The sequence below is a fragment of the Lacerta agilis genome, chromosome 9 (genome assembly GCF_009819535.1).
Source record: "Lacerta agilis isolate rLacAgi1 chromosome 9, rLacAgi1.pri, whole genome shotgun sequence".
Lineage (NCBI taxonomy): Eukaryota > Metazoa > Chordata > Lepidosauria > Squamata > Lacertidae > Lacerta > Lacerta agilis.
In genome coordinates this window covers 61,431,159-61,450,875 of record NC_046320.1, presented here as the reverse complement: position 1 = coordinate 61,450,875, position 19,717 = coordinate 61,431,159, and the positions used below count along the sequence as shown (strand labels likewise).

Below are 19,717 nucleotides of genomic sequence, written 5' to 3'. Positions count from 1 at the left end.
AGGCAACGCCGTGCGGCGATTGGACACCGTGTTTTGTTGACAGTTCGAACTGGGCGCCCTTGCGGCTTCTTCCTGGCACGGTGCATGCGCGGGGCCTAAAACGTGTCACGGGACAGGAAATGTACCGAGAGGGAAGGATTTAGGTGTTGCTCTCTGCGTTTTCCTCAGCGGAAGCTTGAAAGGCGGAAAAGATGGCGGTCTTAGCGATGGCAGCCAAGGGCTCAGGGCGGGTTTTCTGCCTCTTCGCTGGCGTAAGGAAGGGCGCTGTTTCCTCTAGTGCAGGTAAGAGACGGAAGGTCCTGCCCTAACCAGGGAGGGAGTTTGCTTCTTTCGCTAAGGCGTGGCCTGCCTTAGGGCCGGATTTATGTTTGATAAGGCCCTAAGCTACTGAAGGTAATGGGGCCCTTTATATGTCTAGCTGTCCTTTGTCAACAACAAATTGTCGCTGTTTTTTGTGTTGAATATAAGCTATATGGTAATTTATGGACCTAATAGGTATCTAAAGCCATTTGCATGTGTTACTAGGCAACCAGTCCATGCAGAATGTAGGCACCCTATATATAGAAATGAGCAAGCCATATTTTATGGAGCAGGCTAGCAGGCAGGGCCCATTACTTACATCATTTGAGCCTACACAATTCAAAACACTGTTGCTGTATGTAGGTTTTATTTTATTTGTTTTTTATCTTATATTTTGGAAATGTACATCCATTTTTTCCTTTAATTATTTTGGGGAGCCCCAAGAGAGTGGGGCCCCCGCTATAGCTTGTTTAGCTCATACATGAATCCGGCACTGGTCTGCCTTGTGCGGGCTGTGGGACGGATAATAGGAACACCTCAGAGCTTTAAGCTTGAATAAACAAATAAATGGGCGCAGTGTTTCTATGCATTGCGACGTAGTAATCTATGTACATTTATTGCTGCTTGTCATCAATAAGTGGGCACGGTTTTGAAGTGTTAAAATAACTGCTTCATCTGTCTCCAGAATAGCATGGGTGTATGTAGCTCGAGCTAGGCTTAAATCCCTTATCATTTACAGATGTATTTAGGAAGAGCAGCTCCTCAAGCAAACCCTGAACCACATTATATATTAACTCTGTAATTCTGTTCATTACTGCATTTGTAGATGTCCAAGGGTTTACATAATCCCATTGTGAGACCAGATGTCCAGATTTACATATGCATGCATTGGCTCAAGGGCTGAAGCGGCCCAGCTTTTTATGTTTATCAGTGTTGTATTTCAGAGTTCTGAACCTAGTGTAACTGAGGCTGATTTCACTAGAATCTGCACTTGGATTTGGCTTGGCCTGAAATATTTCCCTTGTGCGTGTTGGACCTTACAAAAGCCTTTAGAGAGCCCGTGTCACAATAATGGGTTGATGACATTGACTTTTGCTGATCCCTAGTAGATACCATCTGCAAAGACTATGGCCGATGCACTGTAGGAACACTACATTGCACCTCCTCCAGTCCACTTGGCTTCTGTGCTTGCTTTGGAGGAGAATTTGCTTCCTCTGAGGCTAGCATGAAACTAAGGGGGCTGAAAGTGAAAAGACAGTGATCTGCCCTTCCTCTGCCAGCCTGCTTAATCCTCTGCATAGATTTCCAAACAGCTGCCTGCATGGGACTTTGAGTGCTTTAACATTAATTCTTTGCTGCCGCTAGCTTTAAATTTCTTGTGAATACTTAAAAACATCTTGTGAGTGTGCTGTGTTACATGTCTTTTTCAGTTGCATCATGGAGACGGGAGTGTAGTTCATATAGTGAACCGTTGTCCAGTAATGCAGATATGGTAAGAAATGTGTGTTACAATTAACATTCTAATCAGCCTACATATTTGTGAAAGTTTTCAAACTCAAAACATAGGATTATAGTGGTTAAAAGAAAATAATTGTGTTCCAACTGTATTTTTTTCTGCTGTAAAACTGCACAGGAGCCAGTATTAAATATATAAGAACATACCGTATTTTTCGCTCCATAGAACGCACCAGACTATAGGGCGCACCTCATTTTTAGAGGAGGAAACAAGGGGAAAAAATATTTTTCTGGTTTTCCTCCTCTAAAAGCCCTTTGTGTGTGTGTGTGTGTTTTTTTTTTTGAGGCTCAGCTAAAAGTTTTGCAGCTTTTTTGCAAAGGGAAAAGCCCTGGCTTTTTTTAGGATCAGCTAAAAGTTTTGCAGCTGTTTTTGCAAAGGCAAAAGGCTTTTTTTTTAGGATCAGCTAAAAGTTTTGCAGCTTTTTTTGAAAAGGGAAAAGCCCTGGGTTTTTTTCCCCGAGGATCAGCTAAAGGTTTTGCAGCTTTTTTTGCAAAGGGGGAAAAGCAAAGAGAAAAAGCCCCATTTTTATGAGGTTTAACTCACATTTCTGAAAAATCTTAAGGAAAGGGAGCCATTTCTACAGTTTCCAGACAGATAATCTAATCAGGCAGTCACATGTCCTGGGGAAACAAACAACCTCCCTCTGCAGCACATTCAACAAAGGAGGGCGGGGCTGAAAGGGAGCCGGGACTCTTATCTCTCTCCCGATCTCTTGCTGATCAGCTGCTGAGCGGGGTACTTTCAACACCCCCTTTTCTCTTTGTAAAATAAAAAGCACGATCCTCTTTTGGCCCCTGGGCAATTCAGCTCCAGGGACCACCATTCGCTCCATAAGACGCAGAGATATTTCCCCTTACTTTTTAGAAGGAAAAAAGTGCGTCTTATGGAGCAAAAAATACGGTACATCAGGTATTTCCACTTTATTTAAGGCTCATTATCAACTAGACTGTAAACATAGAAGACACTTTGTAGGAAGGTAGCTGAAGTAAAAATGAGTGTTTCAAAATTACAGTGTTTACTATTAACAATCTCAATTTATTTACTCTGAAAACTGTGAGGCATCAAATACAGAACTTGTTTGGCAAACAATTAAAAGAAACTTTGTGTCAAGTTGGAAAATGGTGCCAAAATTACCAAGGAAGAATGGCTAAGGCTGTCAGTGGCGGCTAGCCACAACGGCTATGTTCTGGCTCCCCTGTTGGAGGCAGTATGCCTCTGAATGCTTATCTCTGGGATCACTGCTGTCTTGCTCAGGTTCTGCAAATGGCTTAGGCATCAGGTTGACAGCAGGCTGCTGACCTAGAAAATTTCTTGGTCTGATCCAGCAAGGTCCTCCTTATGAATCTCCCTAGGTGATCTTAGGCCAATCACTGCCTCTCAGCCTATAATTAATTAATTAATTTAAAAATTAAATGCTGCTTGATTGTAGAAAAAAAAACCTCAGTGTTTTACAAAAAGGAAAATAAAAATAAAAACTACAACCATAATTAAAAACATACAGGAGGAACCACAATAATAGACTAAGGCAAATCAAAACTCACGCAAATTTTCTAAACATCTGGGTAGGCTTGTCCAAATATGAATGTCTTCAGTAGGTGCCAAAAAAGAATACTGTGAAGATGCCTGCCTGATATTAAATGTTTGACCACAGCCTGGTATAAATTACACTAGCCAATGCTTGTAAACCAAAGTGCCAGAAATAGGGTTAAAATTTCTACCCCACCTTTCCTGTACTAGGATGATACACAAGGGATTGAGATGTTGTAGCAACCTTTTATAGGCTTACATATATATGAGGGGAGACAATCAAGAAGATTGATCAATGATGGATTCTGTTCTTACATTTAAAGTTTAATATAAGAACTATATGGCAATTTTAGGATAAGTTAAAAATGCCCTCAAGAGGAGACTCTTGAGAGTCCCATGGACTGCAAGAAGATCAAACCTATCCATTCTGAAGGAAATCAGCCCTGAGTGCTCACTGGAGGACTGATCCTGAAGCTGAGGCTCAAATACTTTGGCCACCTCACGAGAAGAGAAGACTCCCTGGAAAAGACCCTGAAGCTGGGAAAGATGGAGGGCACAAGGAGAAGGGGACGACAGAGGATGAGATGGTTGGATGGTGTTCTTGAAGTTACCAACATGAGACTGACCAAACTGCGGAAGGCAGTGAAAGACAGGCGTGCTCTGGTCCATGGGGTCACGAAGAGTCAGACACGACTGAACAACAACAAAAATGCCCAGAAGCAGCCTTTTGCTTTTTTTAGTGTATTCTATAAAGCAGTTCTAACTAGAAGCCCCATTTGGTGGGTCAACCAAATAGACATGTACCATATATGACCTTGTGCTAGAGTCTGACCTAGGGCTGATTTTTGTGATAACATGTTGGAAGACACCTGTCCTGTATGTTAGTATCATGTCTGCTTCAGCACTTAAGCAGTCAGTACTAAAAGAAAGAGTAGAAAGACGCTTCTGCTAAAACTATTTCTGTTTCAGCCAGTGCCAATGGACAATCCCTATAAGGAACCTCCTAAAAAGTGTGTCTTGTGTGGGGTAGCTGTTGACTACAAAAATGTACAGGTAAATTCCTCTGTATTTGTGTTTGTTTTCAAGGTGTATTAAAGGAGGCTGAGCAAAATCAGGCTTATGCTTATCAGAGGAGATCATGCTAGTATACTTGTCTACACTCCTACGTGTTACAAGAGTACTGCTTCAGGGCAGTATTTTTGCAACATTTCTGTTCCTCTCATGTGGCTCTGTTCACATAGGAGTGAATGCCATTGGCACTAAATATGTAAAATTAAAATTCACTCTTTTAGATTACACTCAGGAATATGTGCAAGGAAAAATAGAACGATCAGTTGCATGTTGGAAATCAAAAGTATGCCTTGGACATATGCCAAATCCCCATGGCATTTGACTTAAAGGTGCGGAGGCAGAATAATTGCAGGAATGCAGAATACTGTGCTTGCCCAGCACATGTGGTTGATAGGGTGTCACTTTGTAAGTACAATAATTCTACACCTAATAACCAAGAGCAGGAGATGTAAAGCCAGGTAAAGCAAGCATCGAAACAGGATTGCATTTGGAATAAAGTATATAACATTGTTGGATCTCTTAACCGCGGCTTTATCAGGATTATTTTGTGGGCTCATGTGCTGCTTCTCTTGCATACAAAATCTTGTTTCTATACCTGTGTACAGTGTTAAGCCTCACCCTGTCTTAAGTGCACTGGGCCTCTACTTTGTTTTATCCTACCAATCCTCTGGTTTTCCTTTGGATTTCCGCTTTGCAGACTGACCGGCCATACAAACCAGAAACTAATTACATTTTAAAATATTTTCTGCTTGTGACATTTCAGTACTTAATTTTCTTTAAATATTGCATGATTGGTATGTTTAAGTAAACTGGAAATTTGCTACAAATGTGTAAAAAAAAAAAGTCAAAATGTTGCTTAATAATTGCTATTTCCCCCCTCCTTCAACAGCTTTTATCACAATTTATTTCGCCATACTCTGGTCACATCTTTGGAAGTCATATAACAGGTATGTGAAAGATTTAGCAGTATTATATTTAAGATAAATGCTTTTCACTACTTACTAATTTTAAGGCTTTTTAAATAGCCAACCACCTATGACCTGTGCATCTTTCTGAATTATATTGAATTTGGTTTCTAAAACTTAAATTGAGACCAGTCTTGAGTGCTCATATTTTTAAAAGCCCCTTATAGGTTTAATCTGCGTTGATATAGGAATTGATGTTTTCAAATGAAGTGGCTTTTTTAGGATTTTTTGATTTTACAGGCTTATGTATGAAGAAACAGCGAGAGGTTGCAAAAAATATTAAAAGAGCCCGACAATTGGGTGAGCATCTTTTTAAAATATGGGGCTGCATGTTTTGTGAATTGCTTTGTTTCTAAAGCTTCTGTATTTTATTATGTTGCAGGATTTATGTCGGTTACATTTAAGGACCCAACATTCCTCAGCGACCCTAAAGTATGTAGTATCAAATATCCAGATTGAATTATGTTAACTGTACTTAATAAAACTGATTTTGTAACTGATTTGTAGTCACTCCTGGTATATCTTTAATAAGCAAACTGCTAACATGTCAGATACGATCCTGTTAATTCTGCTGTATAGAGAGTACAAAGGATTGCCATGTGAATGGCAGAACGCTTCTCCTCTGTGCTAATAATCATGATGTCATTCTTCAAATGGCTGTCACTTTGTATGCAAGATGGAAAACATGCCGTCATATAACCAAATAAAAGCTTTATAAAGAAGACGACACATGCTGTCATCCCTAACGATATACATACCTACTCAGAAGCAAGTATCTGTGTCTAATAGGGCTTACTCCTTGGTAGGTGTAGGCTTGGCGCATCTGTGTGCTATATTACTATGTACTATATTGCTCCATGTGGAAAATGGGAGTAGTGGAACATAATCAAAGGCAGTATCATGAATGAAATATTTGTAATAAGGTCTTGCCCGTTTCTCTGTAGGCTGACATGAAACCATGTTTAGCCTTCAATTCAGCTGCTTCGCTTTCAAGCACAGCATGTTACTTAATGGGTTATAACCATTTTGTATCCTACTGCTGACGGAAGGCTCTGATCCAGTGGAGGAGGATATCTCCCCTTCCTTTCCTCTGCAGACCTGTGCACCACCCCTTTCTGCTCCAGAGGGCTGGTGGACCCTTTGGAATTACATGGGAGGCAGCATGAGAACCTGAAGAGGGAGGAACTAGTGAAAATCACCTCTCCTTTCCCTCAAGAGAAGCCTCCACTGGATCAAAGAGAGACAACTGGATAAAAAGCCAAGAAATATTGTTGCATTCTTAGTCCAGCCTTGGAGAAAACAAACATGGCACTATCAGTACAGTACATTTTATGCTGAAGTCTTCCACCAGGGATAATCCCTGTGGAAAATAAGGAATACAAAATCTACTGAGGAAGAAATTGGGCGATTTTGTTTCCCCCCCAATTGTGGGGATAATGCTGGTTTAATTTTGGATGCGTGAATTTTCATAAACAAGACTTCCCCCAGAGACTGTGAACAAATGGAGGGTTATATAGGCAACAATTTATGGGGGGAAAGAAATCCTTTATCTGTACCGAAAGGGATTAAAAACTTGGAGACACACTGCGTTCTTCAGGCTCTTTTGTAACATCCTCATCAGGTTCAGTGTCACTGGTTGCAATGTTTGTTTCTTGGTCACTGTTCTTTTGGTCCTCCCGAAATAGATTTCGACGAAGTTTGAAAGATCGTAGCCTTTTGAATGGCTTTGGTCCACTTGTAGTTACAGTAGCCTTTCGCTTAATTACCTGCCTTGTCTCAGATTCAGGGAAACTATTTTCTTTGAACATTAAGGTGAGCCAATCCATTATTTTTGTGTTGTGGTCAATGTTGCAGCAATGCTTAGAAATCTGTCTTCCTTTTAAAGTAACACTGCTTGACTGCAGTCCAGAATTTGGGAAAAAGTTTTGCAAAGCTTGACAAAGGAAAGTATTTTCTTTCGATTCATCTGGGTGACTTTTCTTCGTTTGGGTAACTTCTGAAACAGACAGAGGGTATTTTCTTTTGATATAACAGCTACAGCAGCCTACAAGACTTCCAACTGCGTAGAACAGCAGCTGCTTGTCTGGTAACTATTTAATGAGCACTCCTAAGACTTTGGCAAGCCTCAAGTTCCTTAATGGATGAAGTGACAAACTATGGTTAAGGAAAGGCAAAAGCATGGGGCCTGAGACTTGCTGAAGCCTTTTCATATTGTGCAAAACTACAGCTTAATAAAACATACAACCTTAGCATATGTGAAATAGCAGCTCATACATTCTAAATATCTGAACTATTTGCTGAATGTTGCTTTTGCATCATCAGGGTCATTTCTAGACAAGTAAGTACTGTATATTCTGGCGTATAAGACTACTTTTTAATCCAGGAAAATCTTCTCAAAAGTCAGGGGTCGTCTTATACACCGGGTGGAGAATCTGCAGTCGAGTATATCTCAAACTCTATATTTTAACTGGGAAAGTTGGGGGTTGTCTTATACGCCCAGTAGTCTTATACGCCGGAAAATACGGTATCTATATCAGAGGTAGCCAGCCTGGTGTCATCCAATTGGGTCAGGGTGGTGAAAGTTGCAGTCAAATAACAGCCGTAGTTAGCCTATTCCTGATCTGTGCTCTTGGTTCCCATTGTAAAATTCTGAGCAGTGCCTGGTTTACCACTTGATTAAATGTGTAAGCTCTTTTTACAGGAGCAAAGGCTGACAAGTAAACTGAAGATGCCAAAAGTAAAGGGAAGCCAGTGACAATTCATAAGCGCACCCCTGCTTTAGAATCAGAACCAAGAGACTGAATTTAAGATCCTAGGACAGGTATTGTAGTAGGAACCTGTAGCTCTTCTCTCCTGTCACCTACATTTCTGAGGAGCTTTCACTAAAGGGGAATGAGGATTCCTATTTCAGCTGTAGAAGATTACGTACCCTGTCAGTTTAATGACATGGAACAGAAAGTTAGGTGTTTTACGTTACCTGCAGTTTGCATCTGTTCTTTTTTTCTTTGTACTTCTTGTCTCAGTTGATCTACTTCTGCTAGCAGATTCTCTACTGATCTTTCACTATCCGCTACTTTGCTGCCTATATTCTAGGAGAGAGAAAAAATGGACACCTTGTGGAATTTACTGGCATCTCATCAGTAGACAATAAACATTTTGATTAAGCTTTTTATGAATTAACTGCTAACAGATGATGGCTATTCTCTACCTCCACAGTTGCTGGAAATCACAGAAAGGGAGTGTTGCTCTTGCAGTCATGTTCTGCCTACTGGTTTCCCACAGGCGTCTGGTTGGCCACTGTGAGAACAGGACACTGGACTAAATGGGTCAGTGGCCTGATCCAGCAGAGCTATTCTTATGAAACTGAGGCACTCTCTATGTGTGCTGTTGGACACCAGATAATGCTGTCACAGAACACTTAATTTCCTGAATAAAAGTTGTGTGATTAAGCTTTCAGGTGGCCCCAGAACAACAGGTTTTTTTCTGGAATACAGCCTAAATAAGTGTGATTCTGCACATGGCACTCATTTCCCTACCTATGGTTAATTCTAGGATACACAATAATATTGTATCTGACTGGTGCACAAGTTAATGCAGTTTACTTTTCCCTAATTTCCAACATCCAGCTTTAGGACATTTTGCTTCAACATTTATTTATATATATTGTGTTGCCAAACACTTATGTCAAACTTTGTGTTACTGGTTAAAAGCTGCATGAGAAGTTTTCCAAAAGCATGTAACTTACCTCCATTTCCTCCTGCAAGGTGGCAGACATTTCAGCAGTCTTAAGAACCTCTTTTAGAGACCCATCGTCGTTAAAAAATTCTGACCTTTTGATACAAAAAAAAAGAGGAAATCTAGAATGTACTATTTCCATCTGCCATTTTATGCAAAGTGGATTTTGAAATATTTAAATTTTGGCATTGACAAGTGAACACAACCTTAGCTGACATGAAAACCTATAGGAATAAGCAGTAAATCTCAAGCACTATTGGCATTTAGGAGACAATACTCGCTGGTGGCATTGCTGGTTAAAATAAGGCAAGTTTGTTTATAGCAAGTTGAAAGTCAAACTCCAATGTAGTGACTGGAGTTCTTAAAATAATGCAAGTACATGTTTTTCCTTAGTAAACATCAGCTAGTCCAGCTTTCTAGGCTGAAGCCTACCCTCCACCCCTCAGTTATTTAATTACTTCTTCCAACAGCGAAATTGAGCCACTGAGAAACAAGAGGGGAGAATCCTGAGGTTTGCAGAATTAAAAAATAAATAAAGAAACTTTTTAACACCGCCAAAAAAGAGCAGTACTACAAAACGAAACAAAACCAGTCCAATGAGGACTGAGTATGCTCATAAGATACAAGCAGGCACAGAATGTGGAGTGTCAGATGAAAGAGAAAAAATGGAAAGCTGAAGGAGGAAGGTAAAGTGGCTTGATTGGCCCTCATTGTGGTCTGGTTCACAAATGGCACTAAGCACAAATGCACAAGCTCACAAGTACTTACAGCAGAAATTGCAAGCACTTTGCTCCTGCCTGAACCTAGGTTTGTGGTTTGTCTCACTTGACAAACTGCAAGCGATAGCCAAGGTTTGTTCTTGGCTTACTGTCCAGTGTTTGTCTGAGGGAGACAAACCACAAGGCTGAGGTTTAAATACAACACTATGCCAAACGGGTGGCGCTGTGGTCTAAACCACAGAGCCTAGGGCTTGCCGATCAGAAGGTTGGTGGTTCAAATCCCTGCGATTGGGTGAGTGCCTGTTGTTTTGGGCCTAGCTCCTGCCCACCTAGCAGTTCAAAAGTACGTCAAGTGCAAGTAGATAAATAGTTACCGCTCCGGCAGGAAGGTAAACGGCGTTTCCGTGCGCTGCTCTGGTTTGCCAGAAGCGGCTTAGTCATGCTGGCCACATGATCCGGAAGCTGTCTGCGGACAAACGCCGGCTCCCTTGGCCTATAGAGTGAATTGAGTGCTGCAACCCCAGAGTTGTTCGCGACTGGACCTAATGGTCAGGCGTACCTTTACCTTTATGCAAAACAATGGCTTTGCTGCTGGTAGCACAGCAGCATGAGGACTGAAGGAGCAAAGCAGCCACTATTTCTGCTTTGTTTACCTGTGCACTCATACTTAACTATGGTTTAGCTTGATTTTACATGCATACTTTAGCCAATTTGTAATATCCAGGAAGAGGCCATAGTTGGAACAGGAGCACTCCTATTAGGGGAGATAAAGATACACTCTAACATTTTCCCACTTGTATTTGTGTGTGTATATATGTGCACACACACACCACACACACACACACACACACCCTATGCTGCTAGTTGGCAATCATTTGGAGTCACCAAAAATGCAATGCAAAAAAATTAAAACATCCTTTTCATACCTGTGTTTTGCAACTGCTCTACAATAGCCGGAAGAAATACAAGAACCAGACGCAGTATGGTATCCGTGCTCTTCTGCCATTCTCAAATTGGCAATAACAAGAGGAACTTTCTGAAAAGGACTTTAGAAAAGGATAAACAGAAGAATTTAATATACCTACAATGGGAAGGTTTACTGAGTGCATGAAATAGTGCCATTCCATTATTAATGATTAATACAACTTTTTGAGAAGAGTTGTATAGGATTGCTTTGTGCGTCCCACTAAGTTCAATGGGATTTACTCCCAGGTTTGCAGCCTTACAAAAAAAATCTTACACATTCTTAACTGGGAGTTATGTCTACTGAGCTCAGAGGAACTTACTTCTGAGTAAACTTGCTCAGAAATATGCTTTTAATATTTTAAGATTGAGCACTGCTCAGACACAAACTAATCCTGTGGTTGTCTTGGAACTTACAAAGATGGTGTGCAATGCCTAGTGCAGTGATGGCGAACCTATGGCACGCGTGCCAGATCTGGCACGCAGAGCCCTCACTGCTGGCACGCGCACCATCGGCCCATCCGTGCTGTTGTTATTGTTTTTTCCCCAGGCTTGCGTCTGCTGTTGAAACCTTGAACATTTTTTTTTTTTTTGCTAGTCGCTGGAGATTGTGTTCAGCGATTGATCACCCCCCGCGCCGCCGGCAGTCAATTGGCCGCCGAGCGGCCCAATCCCAGGGGCTCCCGCTGGGCCCCCACAGCAGCAGCAGCGGCGGCAGGGCCCAGCGCATTGCGCCCCGCCGCCATCCCTTCGGCCGTCACGCGGCCCAATCCTGGGGCTCCCGCAGCCTGCCATGGTAAAGAAAAGGCCGCGGCGCAGCCAATGCAGAGCCTCCCGCTGCCCTCCCAGGCCCAGCGGGAGGCCTGACGACGAGCGGCGGCGGCGGCGGCGGCAGGGCCCAGCGCCCTCAAACGCCGCCGCCGAAACACACGAGAAAGGCCGCGGCGCGGCCGATGCTGGGCTCCTTCCCCCGCACTCCCGGGCCTAGGGGAGGTCCGCGGCAAAAGAAAAGGCCGTCGCACGGCCGATGCAGAGCCTCCCGCTGCCCTCCTGGGCCCAGCGGGAGACCCGACGACACCTGGAAAAAGGCCGCGGTGCGGCCGATGCTGGGCTCCCTCCCCTGCCCTCCCGGGCCTAGGGGAGGCCCGCAGCAAAAAGAAAAGGCTGCAGCGCGGCCGATGCAGAGCCTCCGGCCGCCCGACGGGCCCAGCGGGAGGCCCCCAGCGGGAAGCCCCACAACGAGCAGGGCGGTGGCAGGGCCCTGCGCCCTCACACACCGCTGCCGACCGTGGGAGCTCACGACGCCCTCCCGCCTAACGAAACCACCACTTACTTGGATTCCTGGAGACCTCCTGGATCCTGGATACTAACCCTAATGCTAGCGAAGGTATTATTTGTCATTTATTTCTGTTCTCCCCCCCAAAAAAAGCTCAGCAGCTTCGGGGCGCCCCCCCCCCCAAAGCAAAGCAACTTTTGTGCGACCCCCCCCCCAAAAAAGCTCCAAAACTTTGGTCGGCAGCTCCCCAAAAAAAGCTCAACAAGTTTGGGCACTTTGTGATAAATAAGTGGGTTTTGGTTTACAGTTTGGGCACTCGGTCTCTAAAAGGTTCGCCACCACTGGCCTAGTGCAACTGTTATTACCATATTAACTAGACTCTAATGCGCACCTTAATTTTCACAACGTGATTTGGCCCAAAAAGGTGTGCATTAGATTCGAGTAAATATGGTATTATGCTTCGTGACAGTTTGCTATCACTTGCACCACATCAGCTCTCAAGCTTTTTGTGCTAATGTGATGTTGGGTCTCTCCCACACATTTCTGTAGAGCTATCACAAAGTCTAATTATGTGTAAGATTGCAGCCAATGATATCAAGAGTAAAAAGCGAAATTTCAACAGAAAGAAATCATTTCCATCGCAAGATTTCCTCCAAATTTCAAAGGAAAAGGGATTAACCCAAGGAAGTGATTAGCTATATTTCACCGAGTTACAGAAGTGCACTAAAGGAGACCAAATATACTTACCCTTCTTGCGGTTTATGTAAGGCATATTCAAATTTGTAAGTGGATAAATTTGAAGACGTTGGGCTGAAAGTTAGTAACAGAAAAACAAGGCCCTGATTTGACAAGTGTGACTGTAAATGCCTATGAAGGAGTCGCTCTCTGAACGTCATTGTCTGGTCAGTATTACGCCTGAGTTTGTACCAGCCCACCACAGTCTGGAAAAGAAATGGCAATCTGAAAATTAGATATAGCTTCTTTAAAAATTCAGGGTTCTCATACCTCTTGCATAATGACTTGACAGTCACCCTGTTGCTGGTGCTAAAAGGTGATCTTACCTGGGTTCCCTAAGACTCAGCTTAGCTTGTCTTCCGAGAGGCAATGGAGTATCTTACCAGTCAAGGTATTAGGCCATACTTAAAATGTCTCTTTGGTAACAACCTTGTGCCCATAATGTGAAAAGGTGACGCACACTGAGAAAATCAGTGGCAGAGCAACTGTTTGCATGTTCACTCTGAAGTATGGTATTCAATTGAGCTTCTTTGCCAATAAGCATGTGGAGATAGCAGTCAAAAGCTGCAATCCTAGACACACTTATACTTACTTGGAGTAAGCCCACTGAACTCACTGGGACTTACCTAAAAGTAAAACATGCCTGTACATGTCTAATAAGATCCAGTCTGTAGTCCATGCATGCATTTAAACAAGAATATAGTAGTAATCTAAAGTATCCATACATTTCTAGGAACACATTTTAGTTCTGTGAAGAGGTTAGTTATAAATGCAAAATACCTTTTTGCAACTCGACAATATATTATTCAGCAGTGGCTCGTTCAGTTCTCCTGCCAAGTTGTAAAAGCTGGAAAAGATAAGAGGAATCCCAAGGGCAACAGAGGTGCTGAATCAAAAGACATTTCTAGGGTGGCATTTGTTTTGTTACTAAGCTTCACACATTTGTTCATACAGCAAATAAACACAAGGTATAATGATAAAAATACAGAAATCAAATCCTTTGGAAGAGAAGGAAGTCATGGAGAAAATCGTGTAACATCTTCTGCCCAGAAATAATAATCACTTTATTTACTGACTTTCCATATGTATTGTTCAACATCAATTGAAGGCATATTTACCAGGCTTTTGCCGTGTGACAACACTAGCACCAATCTGTATTCAATGACTGGTTGCTAAAATTGGAGTTTGCATATTCTTTTTAATCCTTGTTTTAAAATTTATGTTGCATGTACATTGCCCTGAACTCCTATGGAGGACGTGCAACTAATAAATGCCCCGAATAAATAAATAAAAACATGCATTTCTGCAAGAGGCTAAGCAGCAACCATGTTTTCAGAATGGTGTCCATATTTTTAGAAGGCACAAAGCAAATCATTTGCACATGACATGCGTTTCTAATTGGTTGAGTACAGGTTGCTAGCACAAAAAGGGGTCAAGCAAACAGTGGTTTGTATTCTTTAGTAAGACAGGTGTTAAAATTTATTTGGAAACATTTTCTGTACATTTCTACAGTGCACATTAGATTGCCGACGCATCTCTTCACTAGCTCCAAAAATAAATGCAGGCCTAGTTTTCATCTGTGTCTGAGCTGCACCACCACAGGCGAGGACTCCAAAAACTGAATGCTTCTTTGTACAACAACACAGAAAACTAGGTTATCAGGTAAAACTCAGCCTTCTGCCTAACATGCTAAGTGCAGGGAATATTCTTACATGGAGGAGCATTCAGTAACAGGACACAAATTCTCACATGTAGTCTGAAGCAGTACAGCTCAGATACACTTACTGTTCTGTTATGAGAATTATAAGGTCTAAGGTATAAAATAAACGTTGATAAATGGACCAGGAAAACACATACATAACTACATGTTTGAAACAGTACAGGAAAACAGCCCTAAAGCCATTTTGACTAATTTCAGTGACCTCAAATATTCCTCTGCAGTTTGGATGGAAATGGGAAACGCCTCCCCATTTTGTCTTTGCGCTCACAAATCCTGCCTTAAGGGCACATTTCTGTATGAATAGGGTGAGCCTGTGACCTGGACTCAGGAATTAAGTATTTATTATCACAAAAGAATGGCCAGGCTGTCTAGGTAAACCATGGGTAGGCAAACTAAGGCCTGGGGTCCGGATCTGGCCCAATCGCCTTCTAAATCCAGCCCGCGGACAGTACGGGAATCAGCGTGTTTTTACATGAGTAGAATGTGTGCTTTTATTTAAATTGCATCTCTGGGTTATTTGTGGGGCATAGGAATTCATTCATTCTCCCCCCCCAAATAGTCTGCCCCCCCCCAAGGTCTGAGGGACAGTGGACCGGCCCCCTGCTGAAAAAGTTTGCTGACCCCTGATAAACCCTTTTAACAGGTTTCCTGCCAGACAGGATTCTGCTGTAGACCGCCCCCTGTGATGTATTTCTGCTGTAGACCTGCCCCCTTCTGTGATAAAACAAAATAATAAAAAAACTCCTTCCAGTAGCACCTTAGAGACCAACTGAGTTTGTTCTTGGTATGAGCTTTCGTGTGCATGCACACTTCTTCAGATACACTGAAACGGAAGTCACCAGATCCTTAAATATAGTGAGGTAGTGGGGAGGGGTATTACTCAGAAGGGTGGTGGGAATGGGTGATCAGCTGATAGGTGTGGAAAACCGGTTGAGGACTGCAATTTTTACAGGGTCTTACAGGGAAAGGCAAGGGGTGAGATGGCTAAAGATAGATTTGTCATGTATAATGATGTATGTATGATATATCTGTGATGTATGCATGATGTACTGGGGGGTGGTCTTGAGCTACAGGGTGGCAATTTCAAAAGCCTTAGGGCTTGCACACCATTGTTCTGGGTTCCTCCTCCCTCCTGCATGTGGTGAGTGAGGACCCTGCAACAGTTTAATAGAGATCAGGCTTACTAGCTGCTTTGCTTCTCAATATTCTCTGGTTGGCCTCTGTTATTTTCTCCTACCACAGAGAACCTACATAAGGACTCTATACGGACTCTTGGGTACACCATAAGGGAAAAGGAGCAGGTTGTTTTTTTTCTTATAACAGTTCCAAGACCACATTACCAGAGAAACAATGTTCTGATTCAGATCACACAACTGTGTATAACCTCTGTCGTATCAAAGTATTGGGGAAAGAACTCTCTAAACATGCTTCCCTTTGCTTACATAGGCTGCAAACATTTATCTGTGAGCAAACCCCACTGAAATAAGTTTCCTTAGGCATGCATATTCTGTTGCCATGATCCACGGCTCTGATTGAATCCATCACATGAAGTGCTCCGTGCAAGGGGGAGCATTTTATCATCCCCTTGTGTAAAACAGAATTCAAATTTCTTTCTGAAACAGGGTACAGAACTTACCTGAAGGGTTGGTAGCATGGAATGTGACTTTGTATATCTGAAAATGAAACAACATCTTACTTTCCCCTGAATGATTGTGTATAACTGTGATAACTGTTCATTTTAGCTGTTCTTCATCTTAAGACGCTTTAAGACTTTTTTTTTGTACAAAGCGACTAGCAGATGTAATAAATATTAAAATTATTTGAGTATCTTGTAAGGTTGTGACTGAACACAATTCAGTTATCACTGTTTGTTGTTTAGTCGTGTGACCCAGACACACAACCTTACAAGATACTAAAATAATTTTAATATTTATTACATCTGCTAGTCGCTTTGTACAAAAAAAGTCTTAAAGCGTCTTAAGATGAAGTACAGCTAAAATCAACTAAAAGTCAGAAAAATTAAGAACAATGTACAATATAAAATTCCTAAAATGCTCACCCACGTTCCATTTATTTACAGTGGATAAGCAAAAGTCCATATGACTAAAGAGCCTTGAAAAAGGAATATATAGCTGGGCATATCCACAGGGACAGAGGCTTGCCAATCAGAAGGTTGGCGGTTCAAATCCCCACAACGGGGTGAGCTCCCGTTGCTCGGTCCCTGCTCCTGCCAACCTAGCAGTTTGAAAGCACGTCGAAGTGCAAGTAGATAAATAGGTACTGCTCCGGTGGGAAGGTAAACGGCATTTCCGTGTGCTGCTCTGGTTCGCCAGAAGCGGCTTAGTCATGCTGGCCACATGACCTGGAAGCTGTACGCCGGCTCCCTCGGCCATTAAAGCGAGATGAGCGCCACAACCCCAGAGTCGTCCGCAACTGGACCTAATGGTCAGGGGTCCCTTTACCCTTTCCACAAAATCACACATCATAGGAATTTTCTCTCATGCGTATACTCACCAACAACCTACTACAGTGGACCCTCTAGTTACGCACCACTCTGGATACATAACTTCCAGGTTACTAATGTGGCGACCCCGGAAGTGTATACTTCCGGGTTTCGCCATGCGTGCACAGAAGCCGTTCCTCTGCCTACAGACTTTTCAGGTTGCAGATGGACTCCCGAAACAAATTTTATTCATATCCGGAGGGTCCACTGTACAGTAAATTTGAAGGTCTATATAATTTTTCTTCCGCAAAAACAAATGCACAGCCAAGTAGGCAAGCCTTTGGTCACGTTTGTTCTCTTTCTGCCGCTCTGAAGAGATAGGAGTGTCAAGGGACCATTATGAAAAGTTGTATAGAAATAGAAGAACTACACAGCCACGGGACAAACCTGGAGATAACACTATTCCTCGTGGGGGAGGGAAAGGACCAGTTGCGGTATAAAATAGATCCTGTTGCTAGACACCATGGAATCCCACAGAATGACTTCACAGCAACTCAGAAGCAACGCAGCACCATCACCGCATTCAAATATAGTGGTACGCTCAAGCACTAATAATAATATTTTACAAGCGCCATATAATGTTCATTCTGCCCCAAAGGAAATGCATCAGTTGGTAGCTGACTTACCAATTGTATACACAACTTCAGCACCATCCATCTGAGAGTCAGTGATGATGTCCTTGGCTTCAGCTTTCACCTCCCCAAGGAGGAATCCTTCCTTTGCAATTGAAGAAACACCATAGTTACACATCACTCCACTAGCAGGAGCTGTATAGTCAGTATTTTTTATTATTATTATTATTATTATTATTATTATTATTATTATTATTATTATTTCTAAACCACTTTATATTTTGAAGAAAAAACCCTCAAAGTGGTTTGCAGCCTACATTAAAACATCAAGTAAAACAATCCCGAATAAAACATTACTGAAGAAAGTAAAATATAATGTATACATCCAAAGTAACAAAATGAACAGGAATCTAAAATATTAGATTTCAAAACAAAACATTACAAAGGAGGTCACATACAGAATGCATATTTAATGCAGCAAAGTTAGCAAAGCAAAGCAAAACAAAACAAAACCAGACAAAACAAAATACCAAAAGAAAACTACTAAAGGAAGTCAAATATAAAATGCTCATTTAAAACAGCATAATTTAAGGGCTGGGCCTGGGCAGGAGTATTTGCGTCTCCCCTTTCAAAAAACAGATCAAATCGCACCCTCTGCCACTGACTAGTCGCAAACTGTAGCAAATTTGGGAGCATATTCTAACATTAAACTAACTATGGATGCTTCCAGGTGACCTCTCCATGAAGCATCCATTATAGCTGTTTTGCAAGGTTAGGCGTCGTTGTGTCAAGCGAGTAGTGGCTATGGAGTGTCAGACTAGGACTAGGACTCGGGAGATCTGCGAGGAGGGAAATTTGAAATACATATATCTCAAGCAGGCCCAAGACAGTGGAGCACACAGCTGCATTTTATGGAGACTTGAAATCTTCCTGGGGAGGAACGGGGAAGCTCAATTTAAGCTGTGCATTTTAAGAGGGGTCGCAGAGAGGGTTACGGTCACTCTGTTACAGACTCACGCAGGGCACCGGGCTGGCTGCGCGCACAAAGCACTCGAGTTTGGGAGTCACACGAGACGCGAGGCAACTCTTCCCAAAGCAAGTGGTGGAGGGGGGGGGGGTGTCTGCGCGCGTTGCAGCTCCGTCGCTGTCTAAAAGTGGGAAATGCACACGTGCTTATACATAAGCATGCATACAAACAAACATATCACCAGGAGTGAAACTTGGTGCGGGAAGGGGCAGCCACGGCAGGAGATGCGCCCTCACTTGGCCTCTGCACAAACACACACACACACGCACAAACAACCACGCGCGCTGGCTCCTTTTTACGCATAAAGCACCCAAGCTCCCATTAAACAAGGACAAGAGGTGCCGGGGCGAAAGCACTTCCTCGGGGTAACCCACTCCATGCGTAACGGCGATGGCGATGTTCGCCAACACGGGGCGAAGGGCACCTTTTTACGCACAGTGTCGGAGCCGCTGTTGACGTGGTGGAAAGCGAGCGCGCCCACGAAGGCGCCCGAGAGGAGGGCCGTCGTGCTCTCAGCGTCTGCCATGGCCGGATCCGCGCCCAACGGGCCTGCTCAGCCGCGCGGCGGAAGGCGGGCGAGGCCGGCTGCGAGCGTAGCAATGGCCGCGCCCGGCCCTGGAGACCCGACGAGGAAGGAGGCGGAGACATCAGGCGCCCAGAGGGAGAGAGGCCGCCCACTGGCACACAGAGAAAGGGATCAAAAGGGATCTATAGTCTGTCTCCGTAAATAAAAAAACCAAATAAAGACACGTGTGTGTGTTTACATAAGGAATCACTATACACAAGCACATTCTTTAATTTGGTTTTATTAAGATAAAACGCAAGAAATAAGAAATTACAGGTGTCTTTAGTTGGTTTTTATTAACAGATGAACAATACACATAAGGAATCACACACAGAGATATGCACGTATTTATTTGGTTTTTTATTAAAAAACATAAGGAGTGTACGTCTTTATTTTGTTATTTATTTATTTATTTAGGTCCCTCCCCCATCGTGGTCAGCACAGTGATGATAGGAGCTGTAGTCTGAAAACAAATAAAGGTATCTAGGAACTATTTAAATTTATATAGCAGAAATCCTGCCCA

General features: G+C 42.8%; 2 protein-coding genes across 4 annotated transcripts; one reads left to right on the top strand and one right to left on the bottom strand.

Annotated features, from left to right (window-relative positions):
* The first annotated feature begins 154 nt into the window (after positions 1–154).
* MRPS18C (mitochondrial ribosomal protein S18C) lies at positions 155–5,879 on the top strand. Its single transcript, XM_033160739.1, has 6 exons — positions 155–282; positions 1,731–1,792; positions 4,313–4,396; positions 5,304–5,361; positions 5,620–5,679; positions 5,762–5,879. Exons 1-6 carry the CDS (start codon positions 192–194, stop codon positions 5,836–5,838), a joined length of 432 nt encoding a protein of 143 aa, XP_033016630.1. The 5' UTR covers positions 155–191; the 3' UTR covers positions 5,839–5,879.
* Positions 5,880–6,277: 398 nt separating this feature from the next.
* On the bottom strand, positions 6,278–19,228 carry ABRAXAS1 (abraxas 1, BRCA1 A complex subunit). Of its 3 annotated transcripts, none has more exons than XM_033160732.1 (9): positions 19,054–19,228; positions 17,657–17,747; positions 16,164–16,200; positions 13,588–13,654; positions 12,820–13,013; positions 10,760–10,879; positions 9,125–9,209; positions 8,357–8,468; positions 6,278–7,375 (listed from the first exon to the last, which is right to left on the bottom strand). In XM_033160732.1, exons 1-9 carry the CDS (start codon positions 19,153–19,155, stop codon positions 6,945–6,947), a joined length of 1,239 nt encoding a protein of 412 aa, XP_033016623.1. In that variant the 5' UTR covers positions 19,156–19,228; the 3' UTR covers positions 6,278–6,944. The 3 variants fall into 3 exon arrangements, with proteins under 3 accessions (XP_033016623.1, XP_033016624.1, XP_033016625.1); XM_033160733.1 differs by having other exon boundaries at positions 19,066–19,228; XM_033160734.1 differs by having other exon boundaries at positions 17,657–17,743; positions 19,066–19,163.
* Positions 19,229–19,717: the final 489 nt, after the last annotated feature.